The following is a 21,723-nucleotide window of genomic DNA, read 5'->3' on the forward strand; positions in this document are numbered from 1 at the left end:
TGTGTGACTTCCAATGAAAGGTCATAAAAGATGTTGCAGTTTCTGCCTTGGTCTCCTGGCTCTCTCTCTGAGGGAAGCCAGCCACCATGTCATGAAGAAACTCAAGCCACACTATGGAGGGGCCCGTGTGGAGAGGAACAGGGGCCTCCTGCCAACAGCCATGTGAGTGAGGCATCTCGAAAATGGCTCTCCTGAAGCCCCAGTCATAGGTCTGCAGCCCTGCTGACATCTCAACTGCAGCCTCACAAGAGACCCCGAGCCAGAACTGCCCAGCTAAGCTGCTCCTGAAATCCCTAGCCCGTAGGAGCTATGAGAGATGATAAATGTTATTTTAAGTCACCAGGCTTGGGGGTATCTGTTCCACAGCAATAGATACAATGCCTCATGCAATGGAATACCACACAGCAACAAGAGGGAATGAACTATTGCCACACATGATATGGATGGATTTTCACAAATATAATGTTGGGCGAAAGCAGCAGATACCAAAGAGGACATACTTTATGACTTTATTGATGCCAAGGTCAAAAATGGTCAAAATTAATCTATAGTGCTAGAATTCAGGGTAGTAGCTACCTTTGGAAGGAGGAGGTTAGTGACTGGGACAGGTAAGGACGGGACCTCCAGGTGCTGGTAATGTTCTCTTCTTGATCTGGGGACTGGCTACATGAGTGTGTTTGCAAAAATTTTACAGACTAGTATCTGGACAAGCTTGAATAGTACATACAGACTATTGTGCATTTCAATAAAATATTTAAAATTGCTTTAAATATTTAAATATTGTGAATTTCAATAAAAATAATTGCTTTAAAATGGTCATTTTACACTCATTGTATGAAATCTGGACACATATGATCAGGCCCTGGGCAGTGAGAAGGGCAGAACCATAGGAAAGTCTATACAGGGATTTGCAGCCCTGTAAAATGCACACACAGAAGGCTGGACAGAAAAAATGAAATGTTTGCGTTGGGGATTCTGGGTAATTTTTAAATATTTAAGTATTTCATTTAAGAATGTATTTTACTGTCTTGTCAAAGAGAATGAAAAAACGGCCGGGAGGTATAATACATTTCCACAAGGTTTCTAACCAGAAAGTAAAATACAGTCCTCGAAGGAGTAAGCTTTTTATTCACCAAAAATGTGGCCACCCAGAATAACTCCTTCCCAGAGATTTTACAAATTGTTCAAGTGTGGTTTCTCTAGCAGAATTGGTTATTGAAACTACCGTTTTCATTAAGGCAGAAAAGTGGAGGTCTGCTTGCGAGGTCCACGGTGCTGCCAGGCTTGGAGGGGAGCCATGCCAAGCAGAGAAAAGGTGTTGGGGACATGGTGGGCAAACAAGCAGTAAGTATCAATTTGCTGGGAAGTGAGAAGGAAATTTGTGGGCCTGGAGGACCCTTCCTGGTGCTGATGGTACCAAAGCAGAGCAGAAACCTCACCCTCAAATCCCAAAACAGCTGCAGACTCAGAAGAAGGCAAAGAAAATTCTCAGTTTTCCCTGAGCTGTGAACTTTGGATTTTCCATAATAGCTTTCCAGAATAAGTTTCAGTGTTCTCGGTGGAAATCAAACATTGCAATATTCAGGTGTCACTGTGAAGACACAGGTCTTTTTCAGCCCCTCCCATATGCCATCCCCTTGTTCAAAAATCTTCAGTGGCTCCCCCTGCTTATGACCCCACAGGACAGCTTTACAAGGTGTTCCTGCTCAGGCCCCAAAGTGCGAGTCCGACCACCTTGCTCCCAATACAGTATCACCTCTGGCCACCAGGCCGAGACCCCATTGTATCCTTCACCTGGAAACTCCCTTCACCAACTGATCTTTACATGGCAAAGGGCTTTCTGAGCTTCAAGGCCATGGAAGAAACCACAAAGGAAATGTCTGACAGATCCGTGCCACAGAAAAATAAAAAATTCCGGTATGATTAAAAAATACAAGTAAAAGTAAAAGACAAACAACTGGGAAAATATATCCAGCAAATACCACAAACAGATGGTTAGAATCCTTAGTTTATAAAGAACCCACACAAATCTATTTAAAAAAAAAAAAAGACAAGGATGCCCGTGAATAAAAGGGCAAAGGACATAAACAATAAAAAGCAAATATAAATGGCCAATGAACATTTGGGGGTGGGTGGGGAAGAATGCTGAGTCTCTGTAATAGCCAAGAAATGCAAATAGCAATGAGATAGCAGGAGGTTAGCAAAGGTGCCACTCAGTGAGCTGAAGCCCAGAAAGACGTCATCGCCCAGGCACTGAGGGCGGGTGGTGTAAACTGGTGAGATGTTTCTGCAAGCCACTTGCTAATATTTATGAAAAGCTTAAAAAAATGTTTCCACTTTGCGTCCACTTTCTTTCTTTTTTGCTATTTGCTTAGAAATTTTCTGGCAAATAATTCGGTGATATTTACCCATCTCCTTAAAATGTTCATACTTTCTGTTTATGTTTCTGATTGTTTCCTCTGAAACCTAGAAGTTGAAATAAAGCCAAAGACATATGTATGGCGCTCTTGCTCTGCCCGTTCTTGCCATGTGACACCCTGTGTCGCTGTAGTCCTCACCAAGAGCGAGGCCCTCACCAGATGTGCCCCCTGGACCGTGGACCCAGCCTCCAAACTGTGCTGGCCTCCAGCACCAGCAGGGGTCCACTGAGGCTGCGGATGGTCCTTGCCCACTTCAGGGAGCAGCTTCTGGAAGAAGCAGGAGGCTCCTGAAAGTTCTTGCAGGCATCAGAATTTCTATGTTGGGGGGACTATGTGGGGGTGACTATGTGGGGGTATGGGGGCTGGCTCTTGATCTAGCAAAGTGCTGTTTTTACTTCAACTGCATGTTCTATATAGATTTATAAAGATGCAGTTTTCGAGAAGTGTTTTTATTTCTGCTTGAATAAGATCGAGGAAACAATTGTAGAGGTGAGACAATATTGTTAGTGCTATAACTGTTGCTATAGTCACTCCTTTTCCACAATCCTTTATTTGTGATCATGAATCTAAAGGGCTCAGAAAAACATGTTTTTGCATAACCTGTTTGGCAGTAAAACCCTCCCTAAATGGATGTGAAATCACTTAAAAAAAAAAAAAAAAAGACATATGTACAAAGATGTCCACTGCAATGTAAATTTGTAATAATGCAAAGCTGGAAACAGTCTAAACGTCCTACAGTCGGGAATGGGTGAAGCCATAATAAAGGATTCTTGAGACTTACAACATTGGGAAAATAGCCTTGTAATAATCAAGATGTCCACATGAGGTGGGAAAATACACATGATAGAATAGATTTTTAATAGAAAGAAGGCTCTAAAATTTTTAGAGAAAAAAATCCTAGCCCACAGGCTAGAAAACACACTTCAAATAGGTTGCCTCTGGGCGGTGAATTTGGGGGAAATTTGTGTATGTGCTCCTTTACTCCCTTCTGTACTTGCCAGAATTTCTACAATGAGCAGAATTTGATAATCACTTGAACAGTTTAAAACTTGTAAAAAAAAAAATTATTCTCCTTGATACCCTGTTGATTTTCCTGGTAAAAAGTTTCCTTTGTGACTCTGCACAAGGTAGGCTCAATAAATATTTGTGAGTGAATGACTGAATAGTACTTTAAATAGAGTGAATAGCAATTTAAGTCCCTTGTGAATCGTTTCTCACCTTCTGCTTTTATTGCCCAGTTATTTGTGTTTATGTCTTTTCTCGCTTGTGATCCTGGAAACTCCCGAAAAGCAGAGATCACGTGTCTCCATTTATTTGAATCTAGCCAGTGCCTTGTACCCAAGAGGTTCTCAACAGTGTTATTTTTTTAGTGAATGGAGCATCCTGTATAGTTACTGTGTGTTTTAATATGGATAAGGATATTTTTAAACATGAGATCAAGATTCCAAATACCCAGGATTATTTGCTAAACCCATTCCTTATGAAGTCGGGGACTTCCCTGAAAGCTAATGAGAGGGGATAAAGATGTGGGTCTAGTGACAACTGTCCCTATCTGGTGGCCATCACATGTTTATGCACATGTTTATCACATGCTGTCTAGTCCTGAGAACACTGTCCCAGGAGCCCCCATTCTGCAACTAACTAGCTAAGGAGCCTTGGGCAAGTCACTCATCCTTAGTTTTTTCTGGATAGGACAGGGGTGCTGGAGTTTTCCAGCTTAATGTCACCACAACTTCTAAAAAACATCTGAAAATGAAAGTTGGTTTAGAATATCGATTTGAAAGGTAACTTCAGAACATTGCAGAATTTTTCTTTTTTTTAAAACCTCTATTGATAATCAAACCAATGCACCAGTGATTTGGGTTCTACTTCATTTACATTTATTTACATTTTACATTTATTTACAGTTTCTGATCATAAATAAATAAACAGGCAACATCAGGATTCTGGAAAGACCCATAGAGTTCTTGGAGGATCTGTAGAGATTAGGAGCAATTCCTCTGCAGTAAACTGTTTAAGAGAATGAAAAAAAATCGTTTTTAAAAAGTGTGTCCAGTGACAGAAGGGAATCAGGAGAGACCCAGGCTTTTCTTCTCCTGGCCCTTTTTGAGTGGGAAACCTCCCTTCATCCTTGTCAGGTCGATTTTGCTGGCTTACAGTGACCTCTGCAGACAGCAGGGAATTGCAGGACTTTCCCTGAGCCAAGGAGGGGTAGAGGCCCCTTCCGCTCTCCCTGGCCTCCCAAAGTCCCCTCTCACCAAACAGGACCCTTCTCTTTCACGCAGAAAATGGGGCACCAACGCCCTTGGTGCAGAGTAGGAACCGCTTAGTTCTGCTGGCATTGCCCACCCACATCAGGCTCCTGAACTTCCTGCTAAAATCGTGCACTTGGGGAGCTCCGGGCTGCTCCACTGCTGGGGCAAGAAATCAGCCTTCCTGAGTCCCCACTTGAGTCCCTCCCAACACAGGGGAGGTGACAGTAACAAACCTAGTGAGGAGTTTAAGCTCTGGAGCCAGATGGCCCTTAGTTCCTAGCTGTGTGACCTTGGGCAAATTATTTAACCTCTCTGTGCTTAAGTTTCTTTATCTAAAAAAATGAGGATAAGGATAGTCTCTCCTTCAACAGATTGTTGACAATATTAACAGACTTGAAACAGAAAAACAAAAACAACTTACTGCAGTAATTGGCACATAGCATTTAATGAAAATTATTATTATTTGAGGAAATCAGAGAAAGAGGGAACACTTGAAGAAATGGGATCAGAAATGTGTCACTGGCTTTCCCTGCAAGGATGTCCCCAGGACGTGTCTCCTGAATGAATGCCACTCCTCCTGGGAAGGAAGTTAAGTCTCTCCCGAGTCTGCAGACTGGGGGACCGTACACCGTTTGCCTAGAGACGCGGTCACCGTTCCGCTCTCATCAGGAGCGCAGTCGCCTCTTCCGAGAGGCTCTCCTGGCCTGCCTTATTTCCAGGTGGCACTTGCTCCCTCTCTGAAGTGGCCTCCTTGGCGTTTGTGTCGTCCACCGTGGCGCAGGGGCGGGCACACACCCTGCGTCCCCCGGGTGGGCGTTCAGGGGCCCCTGGGGGGGCCGCACCTCGGGACTAACTGCAGCAGGACCCCTCGTCCCGCCTCGACCCAACTGCCACCCAGACCTGGCAGTTTGGCTGGCGACGCGCTTCCTCCAGCTGCGCGGTAGCCGGCCAAGAACCAAGGGCGTGCAGGAGTGCGAATGGCCCGGGTCTGGACGAGCCCCAGCCCGCGGGCGACCTGACCTCAGCGCAGGGTGCCGCTCCCCCTTCCCCGCAGGTTTGCGAGCCGGGGGCCCTCGGGAGGCGCGGAGGTGTCGCTTGGTGGCTGCGCCGGAGACGTCCGTTCGACACAGGAAGGAGGGAAGGAGGCCGGAGGTGCCTTCACAACACGCAGCAGCCCTGACAGATCTGATAAAGAGGAAGGAAGCCGGCGACGCTGCTGATCGCAGCTCTTCAAACGGACGAGGTCCTGCAGCTGTCGCAGCCCTCCGTGTTTGCAGAAGTGGCACCTAGAGGAGGGGCGCCCGCGCCCTCTGCTGGTCATGTTAGAACCGCACCCATCTGGTGACGTGAAAGCGAGCAAGGGGGACGGGGGCGGCCAATGCCTCTTACAGCATAAAGTGTCAAAGCCGTCTTGGGGGATGCAGGGCTTGGCTGGGGCTGTGCTGCAAGAGACCCGGCCCGGAAAACAAACACACGAATAGATTTGCTCCGGCTGGACTTCTGCTTACCTCGGTTGTCAGGGGTCAGGGAGTCTAGTCCACACTAAGGAGAAAAGCAGACACACTCCTAAAGACTGCCGAGCATACTACTATATTCCTCAATTTTTACTCTGTCGTTTACTAGCTGTGTGGACTTGAGCAAGCTTCTTAACCTTCCTGTGCCTCAGCTTCCTTATCCATAAAATGGGAATAAGTAGCTCATAGGACTGTTGGAGACACTGAGTTAATGTATTTAAAGTACGTAGAATAGTTCCTGGTACCTAATAAATACATATGTTTGTTAAATTTTAAAAATTATATTCCAGTATGGGTTGTAGGCTTGTCTGCACTTGCTGTAAGTGGTTCCTTATTCTGGGAATTTTCTAGCTATCATTTGTGAGAAATGCCCTCACCCATTCAATGTCAAAGGATGGACATGGAGACACCAGGTACAGCGAAGTGATACTTATAGGGTTTGGGTGTCTGCGGGGCAGGCACACACGAAACGGTTACATCAGCAATTTATTCCCTAGTGTGCAAGTCCCTCCCCCGACTTCTTCATTGGCTGAGTAGTATGAGGTCCACAATCTTCCGAATGATGCCTACAATTTATTACCCCCTTGCAAGGAATTTCTTTGTCTGAGGGCTCAGGACAAGTCCGTGAAAAAGGCCCACTAAAGCCCTGTGAAGGGAGAAACACCAGGGAATGAAGAAAACAAAAGGAGCTAGTAACTAATGACCATCCCAATAAAACACCCTCAGATAAGTCATTTCTGAAAATGAATCACTTTATTTTCTTACATCATTGAATTATTGATTTCTAGTTTAGTTCCACTGTGGTCAGGAAACATACACTGTACCATTCTTTTAAAATTTGTTTAGGCTTCCATATGGTCAACTTTGCTAAAACTTCCATGTGCACCTGAGAAGAATGTGCATTCTGCAGTTGTTAGACATAGTGAATATATGCCAGTCAGGCCAATTGGTTGTGTTATTCAAATCTGCTACTCCTTACTGTGTGGGTTATTTGTTTTCCTGCTTGCTCTATGAGTGACTGAGAGAGCTATGTTAAAAATCTGCTATTATGATGATGGATTTGTCTATTTCCCCTTTTAGCTTAGTCAACTTTTGCTGTATTTAAAGCTGTGTTATTAGATGCATTTAGGACCATTGTATTTTCCTAGTGAATGAAACTTTCATCATTATAAATGTCCTATATTATAAAATGTCCTTCATCTCTAGTAACACTTGCCTAAAATCCTACTTTGTGTATGATATATAGTTACATCTTTTTTGGTTTGTTTACTGGGTTGATGGATTAACTATTCCATCCTTTAATTTCACCCTTCTGTGCTCACATACTTGTCTCTTGGAAATAACATACTGGGTTTTGATCTTTCATTCAGTTTGACTCTCTTTTAGTTGGATTATTTGGCCCATTTGCATTTAGGATAATTACTAATAGTGTTGGGTTTAGCTAACCATTTGCTGTTTTTCCAAGTTGTCCTATTGTTTGATCCTTTGGTCCTCTTGTCCTTTCTTTCGGATTAATTGAATTTTTAAAAAATCTTATTTCCCCCTTGAATCTTAGATTTTTATTTATTCTTGTAATTATTTCAGTAGTTACCCTAGAGATTATATTGATCCATGATTTTAGTTTTCTTAAATTAGTACTTTTACCACTTCGCAATTAATGTAAGGATCTTACAGGTACTTAACTCCACTTACCTTCCTTCCACCACTGTTGTTATATATTCTGTAAAGTATGCAAGGCTACTTCAAAAAGTCTGTGGAAAAATAGAACTAAAAGATAATACAAATGTTTCCATTTTTTTTTTTTTTTTTTTTTTTTTTGACCAGTAAGGGGATCACAACCCTCGGCACGGTGTTTTCTGCACCACGCTCAGCCAGTGAGTGCACGGGCCATCCCTATATAGGATCCGAACCCGCGGCCTCGGTGCTACTAGCACCACACTCTCCCAAGTGAGCCATGGGGCTGGCCCTTTCCATGAACTTTTTGAAGTACCTTCACAACAGTGTAGGTCAAGACATTATTACCGTTATTTAAATAGACAATATTCTTTTACATTCGCCTACATATTTACCCTTTCCATCGCTCTTCATTCTTTTGATTCTACGCTTCCATCTGGGGTCATTTGCCTTCTGGCTGAAGTACTTCCTTTAGTATTTTTTAATAGCACAGGTCTGTCACTGCCAAATACTCTCAGCTTTTGTCTGCCTGAAAATGCCTTACTTTGCCTTCATTCTTGAGAATATTTTCACTGAGTATGATTAACAGAATTTTTTCCCAGTACTTTAAAGATTAATTCCCCTGGGTTCTGGATCCCAAAGTTCCTGCAGAAAAGTCAGCCATTGGTTTTATTATTGCTCCTCTAAATGTCATGTGCCATTTCTCTCTGGCTGTCTTAGGATTTTTCTGTTTATGGTTTTCAGCAGTTTTACTATGATAGTCTTAGATGTGGTTTCTTTTTCATTCCACATGTAGTTTGCTGAGTTTCATGGATTTGTGGGATAATGTCTTTCCTCGGCTTTGGAAAGTTCTCATCATCAAGTTATTTCATCAAATATTGTTCGTACCCCATTCCCTTTCCTTCTGGGACTCCAATTGCACACATATATAGATCGTGCCCCACGTCTTGTATGCTCTGTTCTTGTTTGTTCATGTGTTTTTTGCATTCATTTTACTCTCTTTGCTTCAGTTTGGGTAGTTTCTATGGACCTATCTTCAAGCACTAATCCAGTCTTCTGCTGTTAAATCCATGCAATGAGTTCTTAATTTCAGATGTTTTCTAGCTCCTTTTTCAAAAAACAAAAAAATCTTTTTTGTGGTAAAATTTATAAACCATTTTAGGTGAACAAAATTAAATGATTTTTAGTAAACTTACAGTTGAGCATCTATCAACACAAATCATTTTTTTTCCCTTTTTAAAGAATATGTTTTGGATGACATTTAAATTGAATTTTAATTCAAGCACAAGGAAGGAAACCCATATATCTTTGTCAGTCAACCTGTCAATACACTGATTACCCAAAATGTTCGTAAGGCAAATTGCCACCTTGCAATTTTCAAAATTTAGATATAATTTATATACCACAAGGCTCACCCTTTTAAAGTATAATTCAATGGTTTTTAGTATATTCACAAAGTTTTACAACTGTTCCTACTATTTCATTACAGAACATTCTCATCATCCCCCAAAGAAACCTCATACCCATTAGCAGTCACTCCCCTTGCCCCCATCCCCTGGCAACCACCCATCTATATGTCTCTATAGATTTGCCTATTCTGGATATTTCATATAAAGGAAATCATAGAATATGTGGCTTTTTGTATCTGGCTTCTTTCACTGAGCAAGTATCAGTACTTTATTCCTTTTTATGTCTCAACATTGTTCCATTATATGGATATATGACATTTTGTTTACCCATTCGTCAGATGGACATTTGGCTAGTTTCCATTTTTTGGCCATCATTAATAATGCTGCCATGAACATCTATGTATAAGATATGTAGACATATGTTTTCAGTTCTCCTGGGTATAAACTTAGCAGTAGAATTGCTGGGTCATATGGTAGCTGTTCAATTTTTTCAGGAACTGCCCAACTGTTTTCCAAAGTGGCTGTGCCATTTTCCATTGCCACCAGCAGTGTATGAGTTCCAATTTTTCCACATTTGTTATTGTTTGCCTTCTTGATGATAGCCATCCTAGTGGGTGTGAAGTGATACCTCATTGTGGTTCTGATTTGCATTTCCCTAATGGCTAGTAATGTTAAATTTTATGTATTTACTGATCTTTTGTATATCTCCTTCAGAGAAATGTCTATTCAAATTCTTAGCCCATTTTTTAATTGGGTTGTCTTTTTATTCTTAAGAATTCCTTACATATATTCTGGACACTAGACCCTTGTCTACAACCCATTTTTAAAACAATTCCATCACTCCATAAAGATCCCTCATGCCTGTCTACAGTCAATCCCCACTCCTAGGCAACCTAGTGCCAGGCAACCACCCACTAAGATGCTTTCTGTGTGTTTTGGGCAGGCCCCTCTCTCTAATGAAAACTTATCTCCTAAGTATTGTGAAGTTTAGGGAGATTTAGCTCTTTTAGAAGCCCTAGGCTTAGCTTCTATCATACCATGTACAGCTCTAGAGTTCAGCAAATGTTCTGTGAGAAAACCATTTATTTGGGGTGTCTCAGGTTTCCTGCATGCTCTATAACCAAGAGCCCTAAGATTGTCTTTTCTCCAGTAGAGCACCTCTGCGTGGGCCAAACCCCATCTTCAGTTCTGGGCCCAGAATCAGCAAATGCCCTCAGAAGAGGTGGCCAGACCATCAGTTCACCTCAGAAGAGCTTGTCCCTCTGAAATTCCAGTTCTTTAGTCCTTATTGCTTGCCCAGTATTCTGTTGTTTAAGATAGTTTGTTTTAATTAATCCAGTTTTTTTCTGGTTGTGGCAGGAGTATTGTGTTGTTGTGACCTACTACATCTTAGCCATCAATTACTATAAGTTTTTAATGTCTTGATAACTTGTCAGGCAAGTTCCCTTTCTTTCCCTACCCCCAGATATATGAGTATGTTGGTTATTTGGGGGAATAACACTTTCATATGAATTTTTGAAATTCATTTATCTAGTTTCAAAAAAAACAGTTGGGATTTCGTTGGAAAATATATTCAATTTATTGTTCATATAGGAGAGTACTTCGAGAAGTTTGTGGAAAAAACAGAATTAAAATACAAATCCTTCCATGGACTTTTTAAAGTACCCGCATATTATTATTCAATAATACTATTATTTATATTAAATTATTTGAGACCAAACTGAAGTTCTTATGCTTTTGAGCTCTCCATCCATGAACATGGTATACCTATCCATTAAGCAAATTTCTACTAGGCCTTTTTAAAATATCTTGTACTTTTCTCTGTAAAGAAATCGCACATTTTGTTAGATCTGATCCTATAGCTTATAGTTTAGGACCTTTATTTTTTAAGCACTTCTTGTTCTTTAGAATAGGTTCTATAAGGGTACTTCAAAAAGTTTGAGGAAAAATCAAATTAAAACACATTTCCATGAACTTTTTGAAGACCTCTCATATATTCACCAGTTTCTCAAAGCTCGAAAATGTGTATGTTGATAACTTCCTTCCCACTTTCCTCAGCTTCCCTCAAGAAAAAAATTGTTACCAATTTCTCTATTAACTTTTTAAAAACAGATTCAAAATTTTCCATAGCTCTAGTAACTTTTAATGTGGCTAATATTAGTATATGGTAATTATATTGATTTTTTTCCTCAATCTTGTATCTAGAAATCCAGCTAAATTCTTATTTCTAATAATTTCTAAGTTGTTTTGAACTTTATACACACATACGCATACCATCTTCAAAGAGCAATCATTTTATCACTTTTTTTCTATTTCTTATTCTCGTTTATTTAGGATATCTCTAAATGAAGTTGCTGTGGAAAGTAGCTGGATAGCACCTGTGATAGACAGCAACCCTGTCCTCGAGGTTATAGTAATAAAGTTATTCCTGACTTTAATGAGGGCTTCTGCTTCATACTTATATATGAAGATTCTTGGTAGAAGTCTTTATCAAGTTAAAAAAAGAAGTTACGTTTGGTCCTATCTTGCTAAAAATGATTCATGAATGTTTTTATCACATTATTTTCTGCACCTATTGAAATGTGCTAAATCACCCACTCATAGAAAAAAAGTAGTCTCAAATAAAACACTTTATCCAATGTTGTTATTTATTTTCATCAGGGGGAAAAAAAGAACCCTTTATGATAGTGAAAATATACTTTATTTTTTTAGTACAATAGCTGCCAGCAATATACTTGTATTGATGTTCCAGAGAGAGAAAAGAAAATACAAGTACTCTAAACTTTCATTTGCCTGCTGAAGAAAATTCTAGAGAAAATATTCCAATTCTGTTCAACATTATGGCTAGAGGAGTTGAAAATTTTTTTCCTGATAAAAATATAATTTTGGTGGCCCCAACCACAATAATTTGTAAAGGAAGGAGTTTAAAAAGCCATGTATATCGTAATGAATGCTTCCCTCTCTTGGAATTAAATATTGATTATAAGCAGTGTAAGAAATTGATAAATCAATAAACTTCATGAAATGTGTATCAAAATGTTCATGAAAAAAATACATTTCTATTTCCTCTCATTTTTACTTTGTAGATATTTTCTAAATGGGTTTTGTAAATGCACAGAAATAAAAACTATCTACATGCAACTCTGGAGAGAATCAAAACACAACAGAAGTAAAGTGAAAATGCCTAAATTCTAGAGTTGATCCACTTAGTATAAGAATAAATGTCAGAAATCTCTTAATTGTACACATATTGCTCAAGGGCTTAAAGATAAGTTGTGAAAGCCAGAGTTACCAAGAAATAAAATCTTATTTGAATTCTATCACAAAAGTTAATAATCCTAGCACAAGAAGAGAACAGAACCGTATAGAAAACCTGCATCTACATCAAAAAAGGCAAGTTACATTAAGTGGAATAGTAGAGAGCTTTCCAAAGGTTGAATACAATGATTTTTCAAAATCCCTTGGAAAATAATGAGACCTTCCATCCAGATCTCCTCGCTGAAGTGAAACACGAAAGGGGAAATGATTCCTTAGTTGTAGAAATAAAATCAGATGATTTCCACGTTAATACATATGCTACACAAACTGCCAAGAAAACTTTAATGTCCCAAATATCTCAAGATTTTAAGCCATGATCTTTCCACAAATATACAATGGGATAAAAGCATGTTGTAGGGTCATCCTTCTTACTAGCTTTCGTCCATTTGCCAAACTCAATTTCATGTGAATAACTTCCCTCATAAAGTAATAAAATCTGTCTTTCTACAGAGAAAAATAATTCTGCCTTCATCAAAATCATAGTAGACCTGACTTCCTTGGACATCCAGAGGGACAGCCAACTGTAATCGGTGGATAAATAAAAAACAATAGAATAAATATCCAAAGTGAAAATACTTCACAACTGAGGTTCAGAACGTATTTTTTGTCACTCTGTTTTGAGAATTGGAGCTCTTTCCTCTGTCAGCCCTCTATCCTGCACCACTTAGCCCACCATTCATTAGAAAAAAAGACACCCTCCTCTTGAATCTTTTTTGAACTTTAAGCTATGAGGCAAGGCTCAATATCACCTGAAGGTCAAGTTGCCACAATTTAAAAGTAGATGAAGAGTGACAGCTTGTCCGTGCACCAGTGCGGACAGGGCACTTTCACCCCCTGAAGCTACTGCAACACAATCTCTCAATAGATAACTAGAGGGTGCTTCTTCCTGGAACCAGACACATCATCACCCAACATTTAATTACAAAAAAATGGGTGCTCAAACTTTTGATCAGCAATAAGGAGTTCTAAAAAAGGTAAGGGAAAGGAATCTCCCTGAGCCAAATGGACACAATATAGAGTTTTTCTTATGTTTCTATACTAAGCTAGTTACTGACAGGTAAAAAATGCAGAATGCTTATAAAAGTCAGGCTGCTTCCACAAAGCCAGTGCTTACTAAATGCTAGCATATCAAAGGGGAGAAAATATTGCCATTTTAAAGCAATATACTTAAAATTTCAAAAAACAGCCTATCAGCCTATGAGAAATAACACTTCTTAAACAAGTTAGGTATAAAAAATTACCAAAAATGTATTACAGTCACAACCACAGTTTTTTAAAGTAGTACTTAGAAAGTCCATTTTTTGGTTTTTTAAAAATGAATTACATACATAGAAAATTTTTAATTTTTAATCACCAAGTTCATTCTCCCTTGTTAGAGCACAAATAGTTCCTGGTTTGGGACTTCGATTTCAAAAACAAAAAAAAACATACAGGGTTATATTCTCCAATGTGGCTGTAGAAAATTTAACTTGAGGAAGAGCAGTAATTGAGATCAGGCAAAACTGTTAATATGCACTCATCGTAACAACTATAATTTACTCCACAAGGAGTGAACAATCCTCTACGCAAAGTCTTAACAGTAAATGGGGATGGGATGGGAAAGTTGGCCATCTGGACAACTTTGGGTCATCTTTGGGTCATCTACATTAAACATGCTTTAGAAACAAAATTTTACTTGATATTTTGAGAAACCCACCCTACATTCCATAGGTTAATTTCTGTATGTGTTAACTTCTACATTACTAAACACTGTACTGCTATAGCTAAATCAACTAAATATCAGTTTATGTAGTGTTGCTCAAAAGATGTATAAACAGCAAGGTGTATGCTTACCTAAAAAGGAGCTTTTTAAAATGAGGGAAGAAAGCAATAATGTTCCAAATGAATGGCACTGGGCAAAATACACGTAACACGCAATACATTTAGACAGAGTATCAGGTACCTATCAGTTTCCCTTATAAGGATAAAATGCTTGAGGAAGATCTTGAGAATACACCCCTCCCTCTAAACTTTTAGCTTCTACATAGTGTCAGGTATTACAATTGGTATGGATAAATGCTTTTAGGCAAAAATAAAAATCTATCTACAAAGCAAAATAGCAAAATCTGTAGTGACTTTTTGTAGAAGGCTCTTCTCTCTGGTGGTAATATCCCTTAGTATACACCCAGGATAGACTATTTCTGATACAGTAGCAATCCTTTCATATACTCTTACTAAATATTACAAAATTTCAAAAAAAAACACATAAATATTCCTTGTACCATGCATCATGCACCAGTTTGGGGCTGACTGATGAAGTCATGGCTACTATTTTAACAGTTAAACATTGCACCTCAAAAGTTCTGCCTTCTATACACAATGAATGGACACAACGGCGAGGGCTCCAGAGAGATGGCAAACTACCTCTGCAGTGAAGTTTGTGTTGGAGTGTCTCCAAATGAGAGGAGGAGGAGGATACATGGGAGGTAGGCAGGGTAAAAGGATTTTACAATAATACTGCTTAGGAGTGTATATTTTAAGATAACTACTATACCTTGTCTATCCTTGACCCTAATCTTGAATAACTGCATGTTCATGCAAAATACAATTTCTACTTTATAGGAATAAGAGCAGTCTGTTAGGAAAAGCATATTCTTAGGGGAAGACAGAAAGATATCTCTCTCATAAGTGCTATTTTACTTGGTAAGTCTTTTGGCTACATCACTATATGCTATTTCAACCTCCTTATCACTGGGACAGGTATTGGTGAACTCATCCCTACTATAAGCATTAGTTAAGTATCTCCAGATGCCAGTCATTCCTTTTGGGATATCAAAGTTGCGATATTTTTTGGCCACCACCTGAAACACAAAGAGATCAAAAGTTAACAGATTTATTCTCCGCGTCTTGTAAACTAGACAAATCTTTGATTTTAGAACAAATTATTAATTCTGTGACTCTTTGTGGACTCCTATCTGAAAAGAAGTCTGTCACCATCATTCTAACTAGAGTCTTAAATAATGACCTGGGCTGCAAGTGACACCAGTGATTCAGAAGTGTGACAGTGACTACAAACGCCAGCCTTGGGGGCATCCAGAGAGAGACAGCCAAATGTAATCACTGGATAAATACTTTAAAACATACAATTTTAAAACTGTTTTTCTTGTCTTGGACCTTTATTGCACAACTAGTGCTTATTTCTACTCTATTTAGCAATGTGCCTAGCCTGGTGTCTCACATAATAAATGCTCAATGTTTTTTGCCTTGAACAGAAAAAGCCAGGTGATCACAGAATAGAATTTGACAATGTAAGTCAGTATAGCAAATTCCAATTAAAGTTATCTATTAAATCTCTGAATTTTTATGCACTCACAGAAAAAAATAAATAACATTCCTCTTTCTCACATGTCTCAATTTTAAGACATAATTTCCATTTAATTAACTATAGGGTGTTTCAACTATTGGTTAAACAGCATTAAGTTACACTACTTTGGGGGTTGCTAAACATATACAAGATCAAAAAAGCTATAAGCACAAAGGAAGTACTACCTTGGCAAATACAATACTAAGTAATGGCAATGGGACACCACATCCTACAGGCTTACCTTGACAATGTGCAGTTTGGGCAGCAGGTTGCAATCAGCTAATGTCATTTCATTGCCATCCAGAAATTTACGTGTAGAAAACTTAATGTCCTCCATACTATTCTCATCAATTTCATCAGGGAGGGGAGAATTCAGATATTCATCCAGTTTCTGCAGTGTTTTCAAGAGACCCCTCTCCAGTGCTGAAAAAAAGATGGGAAACTTTAAGCAAGAAGGAATACTACCCAAGCCCCAAAGTATAATCAGTACTCTTTCAGTCAATAACTGTTTATCAAATGCTTACTCTGACACTAGGCACTGCAGAACAAGACAGACAACATTCCTGCTCTCCTGGAGCTTATTACATGGGGCAGGAAATGAGACAGACAAATTTGTTTAGGCAAATGTATAAATAAGCATGATAGTTTCAGATAGCAGTATCAGTAAAAACTTATTAGTAACTAAATGTTCCACACATAAACATATTATGGCCCAACACAATCGATGTTTAAACTGGAAAAAATAGGTGGGAAAAGGCAAATCCATTAGTTTAAATCTAGGCAAGAAAATCTTGCAGAGACAGAAATTCTTGCCCTCAATTTTAAGTCCTGCTCCCCCAGGAATATTTGAATATATCATCAAGAAACGTATTAAGAAACACTAATACAACCCAGGAAGAAAGTGTGGGATTTCTGCGCTGTCTTATAATATACAAGCTAAGAATAGCACTATCTTCTACAAAAAGCAGAGGTCATATTAGAGAGTTCAATTTACAGTACCAAATTAGGAGGCTCTTCAGCCAAACAGATCAGATTATTATGATTCAGAGAGAAGTAGGACAAAGCCACCACTGTACGTCTGGAAAATCAAGGTTAGTGACCCTTAGCAGAGAGGGGATAGGAACGTCATTAGAAAGGAATATGGAATAAAAACAGATCTTCAATTATCCCTTCATTTTCTTTACTTCCCAATCCACCTTCCCCTCCCACTCTTGTAACAGATAAACTCACACTGATGATTATAGTACATGGCCATAAAACAAAGTTAAACATCATGAAGCGACAATCCATGCAGTTGCTAAGTGTGAATAAAGTTGGATCTTTTAAAGAAAAAGGTAAAGTTTTACATGCTGCACTTTAGATATTTCACCAGCAACATAAATATGTCCTAACCCCAATCCCTCTTCTTCCAAACTGCTGCCACCCGCTCACGTCTTGGTCCCTTTGTGGTAGCCCAGGCAACAAATGGTAGTCTTAGCTAAGTAAGAGGCTGTAGGCACAAGAAGGAATGAATGGATTTCAGGGGATAAAAATCAACAGAGTGCAAAAATCAAACTGAATATGAAAGAAGGGGGACAGATGTATTAAACAAAATGTAAGTCAAGCCCCTAGGTCTTACTCTAAGCACTGTTAAATTCACTGCTGAATGAAACATAAAAGGTTCCCAGTCTCAGAGAGTTTAAATCTTGGGGAGTGGGGGAATAGAGAAGCCGTTCAACAAACAACTCCCATGGTGAATGCTGGTACCATTTATTGAGACATTTACCTTCCTAAAGGAGAAGCAGAGTTAGGGGATGTGGAGATGAGTTCAGTTAATGTACTGAGTTTGAAGTGCCTGTAAGACATCTGAATAGAGAAGCCCAATGGACAACTGAGTTTCAGTGTCTAGAACACACTGGGCTAGAGCCATATATTTGGAAGTCCCAAGGAGCAATATGAACATTGAAGCTACAGGGAAAAGAAGGGGCAGAGGGCCTAAGGCAAGCCCTAAGAGATACCATTTAAAGGACAGGAAGGAGGAAGAGCCTGCAGAGAAGATTAAAAGGGAAGAAATACATCTTAAAGAATCTCAGAATTCAGAGCTGGAAATGCCTTCAAATCTTAGCCCAATCTTTCATACAAGGCAGACTCCTACAACATGCTATATCATTGGATTACTCTAATATGCAAAAATACAATTGATTTTTATAATGGCCTTATATCCTGCTACCTTGTTAATTCCTTTTTTTTATTCTTACAGTATATTTGTAGATTCTTTTGGGTTTCCTATGTACACATATTGTTTAAGAATAACCATGAATTATTCCTTCCTTTACAACTCTCATAAGGAAGATAATGTTGCTGGAATTCAAACACTGAAATAATGTCTCAAATACCACTTGAGTGGTATGGCCAGTTTGAGCAAGTTTATGATCTTGTACCTGATCTGAATTAATCCTTTTCCTGAATTACTTACCAAATGTATCAAATATAAAAATAAAATATCCTAAATTTACAAGTTTATAATATACAATGCTTATACTCCTAGATGTAAGGCACTGATGAAAATTAAGAAGCTAGCACATTACAATTACTGTTCTTTCTATAATTTGGGACTTAGCAATGAAATGCATATACAATGGTGGTCCCATAGATTATAATGGAGCTTTTGCCTACTGACATCATAGCCATCATAACATCATAACACGTTACTCACGTTTGTGGTGATGCTAGTGTAAAACCTACTGCGCTGCCACTCAGTACAGCACATACAGTTATGTACAGTACATACTTGATAATGATAATAAATGACTGTGTAACTAGTTTGTTTTTACTATACTTAATATTGTTATTTTAGAGTGTACTCCTTCTAATTTTTTTTTAAGTCAACTGTAAAATGGCCTCAGGCAGGTCCTTGAGGAGGTCTTCCAGAAGAAGGCACTGTTACCATAGGAGATGACAGCTCCATGCATGTCACTGCCCCTGAAGACCCACCAGTGGGACAAGATGTGGAGGTGGAAGATAGTGATATTGATGATCCCGACCCTGCATAGGCTAATGTTGTGCCTTAGTTTTTAACAAAAAAGTTTAAAAAGTAAAAAAAAGTTTTAAATTTAAAAATAGAAAAAAGCTTATAGAATAAGGATATAAAGAAGCAAAATACTTTTTGCAGCTGTACAATGTGTTTGTGTTTTAAGCTATATGTTATTACAAAAGAACTAGAATTTTTAAAAATATTTAAGTCCATAAAGTAAAAAAGTTACAGTATTGCTATGGTTAATTTATTATTGAGGAAAGAAAATTTTTTTAAAAAAATTAGCATAGCCTATGTGTACAGTATTTATAAAGCCTTCAATAGTGTACAGTAATGTCCTCGGCCTTCACATTTAATCACTCATTCACTGACTCACCCACAGCAACTTCCAGTCCTGCAAGCTCCATTCATGGTAAGTGCACTCCCCATACAGTGTAACAATTTATATCTTTTATAATGTATTTTTATTGTACCGTTTTTATGTTCAACTGTGCTTAGATACACAAATACCATTGTGTTACAATTGCCTACAGTAGTCAGTACAGTAACATGCTGTACAGGTTTGCAGCCTAGGGGCCATAGGCTATATCAGGCAGCTTAGGTGTGTAGTAGGCTATACCACCTAGGTTTGTGTAAGTACACTCTATGATGTTCATAAAATGACAAAATTGCCTAATGACGAATCTTTCAGAATGTATCCCTGTTGTTAAATGACACATGACTGTAGTTTGATACAATTTTTATGTATTAACATAAGGTATGGCCAATAAAGCAAACAAAAATAGAGGTACCAACAGGTAGAAAACAGCACCACTTAATAAACGTAAAAGTTTTGAAGACTAATGATCACAAAGAAGTATGAAGTTAGTTAAGATAAAGAAAATGTCAAGATTAACCACTAGAAGGCAGTAGCATGCCATTAGAAAGTAGCTCCTTGTCTTGTGGCGTTAATAAGTATCACTATTACTCACAAATACCCCTGCTGCAGTAATGCTGGTATCTCTTAAGATATTTCAAAAGCTCTCAAAAAAATTAATAAGTGCAAAATAGGCCACACAATCAGTTTAAAATTAAGAAAATCAAAACACCCTTTTTTGCCTAGGAGAATACAGCAAAATTAAAAAGATTAATATACACCAAAGTCAGAAGTGCAGAGAAAGGAACACTTTAATGTTAGTGGAAACATAAACTGATGTAGACTTTTGGAGAACAATTTGACAAAATACAATGGTCTTCAAAAAGTTCATGGAAAGGTTTGTATTATCTTTTAGTTCCATTTTTCCATGAACTTTTTGAAGTACCCTCATAGAGCAAAATTTTAAATGCACAAACCTTTTCACCTATTTAGAATCTAGCTCAAGGACATTAATTGGCAGTACTATTCGTAATAGTAAAAAAACTTGAGACAACCTAGATGTCTATCGACAGGCAAATTGTTAATAAAAATCAATATTATGGAATATTAAACACTATTTCTAAAAATCAAGGTAGATCTATATTTTGATATGGAAGGATTTCTATCACATAATAAGTGAAAAAGACAACAGCATAATGTGTATATATATATAAATATACAGTAATATAAAATGTGTGCAAAATGACATAGAAAAAAGGGTGCACACTAAATTATAAAAGAGGTTATCTAATGTGATTAAAGAGAGGGACTAAGTTATATTAAATTTATTTATTTCTATGCTATTTTAACTTTTCAGTAAGCATGTATTCTTTATTTGTATGATTGATATGAGTAAATTATAAAAGAGGTTATCTAATGTGATTAAAGAGAGGGACTAAGTTATATTAAATTTATTTCTATGCTATTTTAACTTTTCAGTAAGCATGTATTCTTTATTTGTATGATTGATATGAGTTAAATTCAAGTCAGAAAACATGAAATATAACAAGAGCATTTCTGTTGTTGAAAAACAATACAACTCACAATGAAGACAAAAAAGACTAAAAGTTATTAGTACTTAGATGGACCAAACTATATCTTAAAGCTATTGCTAGTTTTAATAAAGGGTAAGCTTATGCTCACAATTTTTGAAGGCTAGGTTACACATCAGTGGAGAATAGACAGGGAGTTCATGGGTATTTGCAGATAATTAAACGTACGATGCAGTTTCATAGCTACAGTGATGAAGAACCACCCTATGACTCCCAACACTTCCAGAGAGAGCAAGAAAGAGCAAGTGAGCAAGAGGGAGGGAAGAAGGGCGGACGGAAGAGCTCTTGAATAAAAAGGCACTTCTAGATTCCTTGCGTCCATTTAAAAATAGGAATTTGGACATTATGAAATATGCCTCAGAGCATATTTAACACATTTAACATATAAGAATATTATAAATACCAACACTAGTTACATTTGGGAACTTAGTAAATTACATAAATTAATGAAATCACAAAACCAAAAAAAACTTAGGAGATCTGGGACAAGCCACACCTAATCCATCCCCATAAAAGGAATTACCCATTAATTTCTCTTTTAATGCTTAAAAGTTTACAAGAACTTTTATTCCCAATCAACTTGGACATATCATCAAAAGAATTATACATTTCATCTATCATCAGTGTTTTCCTTTTTTTAATTCTTTAAGTCTTATTTATTTACTTTGTACCCAAATCTAAGCATTAGTCCTTCTGTTTCACTTTCACTAGCCCGAAACTGTAGCATCTTGACATTTAATCCCTTAATTAGTTCCTAAATGGTCTTAAAAATTGTCTAAACATATTGGATCTTGTAAAATATTTAAAAGGCTAGTAAAACTAATCAAAGA

At 38.1% G+C, this 21,723-nt stretch overlaps 1 protein-coding gene across 1 annotated transcript in view; it reads right to left on the reverse strand.

Moving 5' to 3' along the window:
• Nucleotides 1–11,954: 11,954 nt before the first annotated feature.
• The window catches only part of CLIC4 (chloride intracellular channel 4), a 35,427-nt gene continuing 25,658 nt past the window's right edge, over nt 11,955–21,723 (reverse strand). Inside the window, exons 4-5 of the mRNA XM_008580270.1 lie at nt 16,175–16,356; nt 11,955–15,430 (exon numbers count right to left, since the gene is read on the reverse strand). Coding sequence (XP_008578492.1) covers nt 15,266–15,430; nt 16,175–16,356 — 347 coding nt within the window. The 3' untranslated portion in view covers nt 11,955–15,265. The remainder of the gene's footprint in view (nt 15,431–16,174; nt 16,357–21,723) is intronic.

Source organism: Galeopterus variegatus, unplaced genomic scaffold, assembly GCF_000696425.1.
Source record: "Galeopterus variegatus unplaced genomic scaffold, G_variegatus-3.0.2 Scaffold2055, whole genome shotgun sequence".
Classification (NCBI taxonomy): domain Eukaryota; kingdom Metazoa; phylum Chordata; class Mammalia; order Dermoptera; family Cynocephalidae; genus Galeopterus; species Galeopterus variegatus.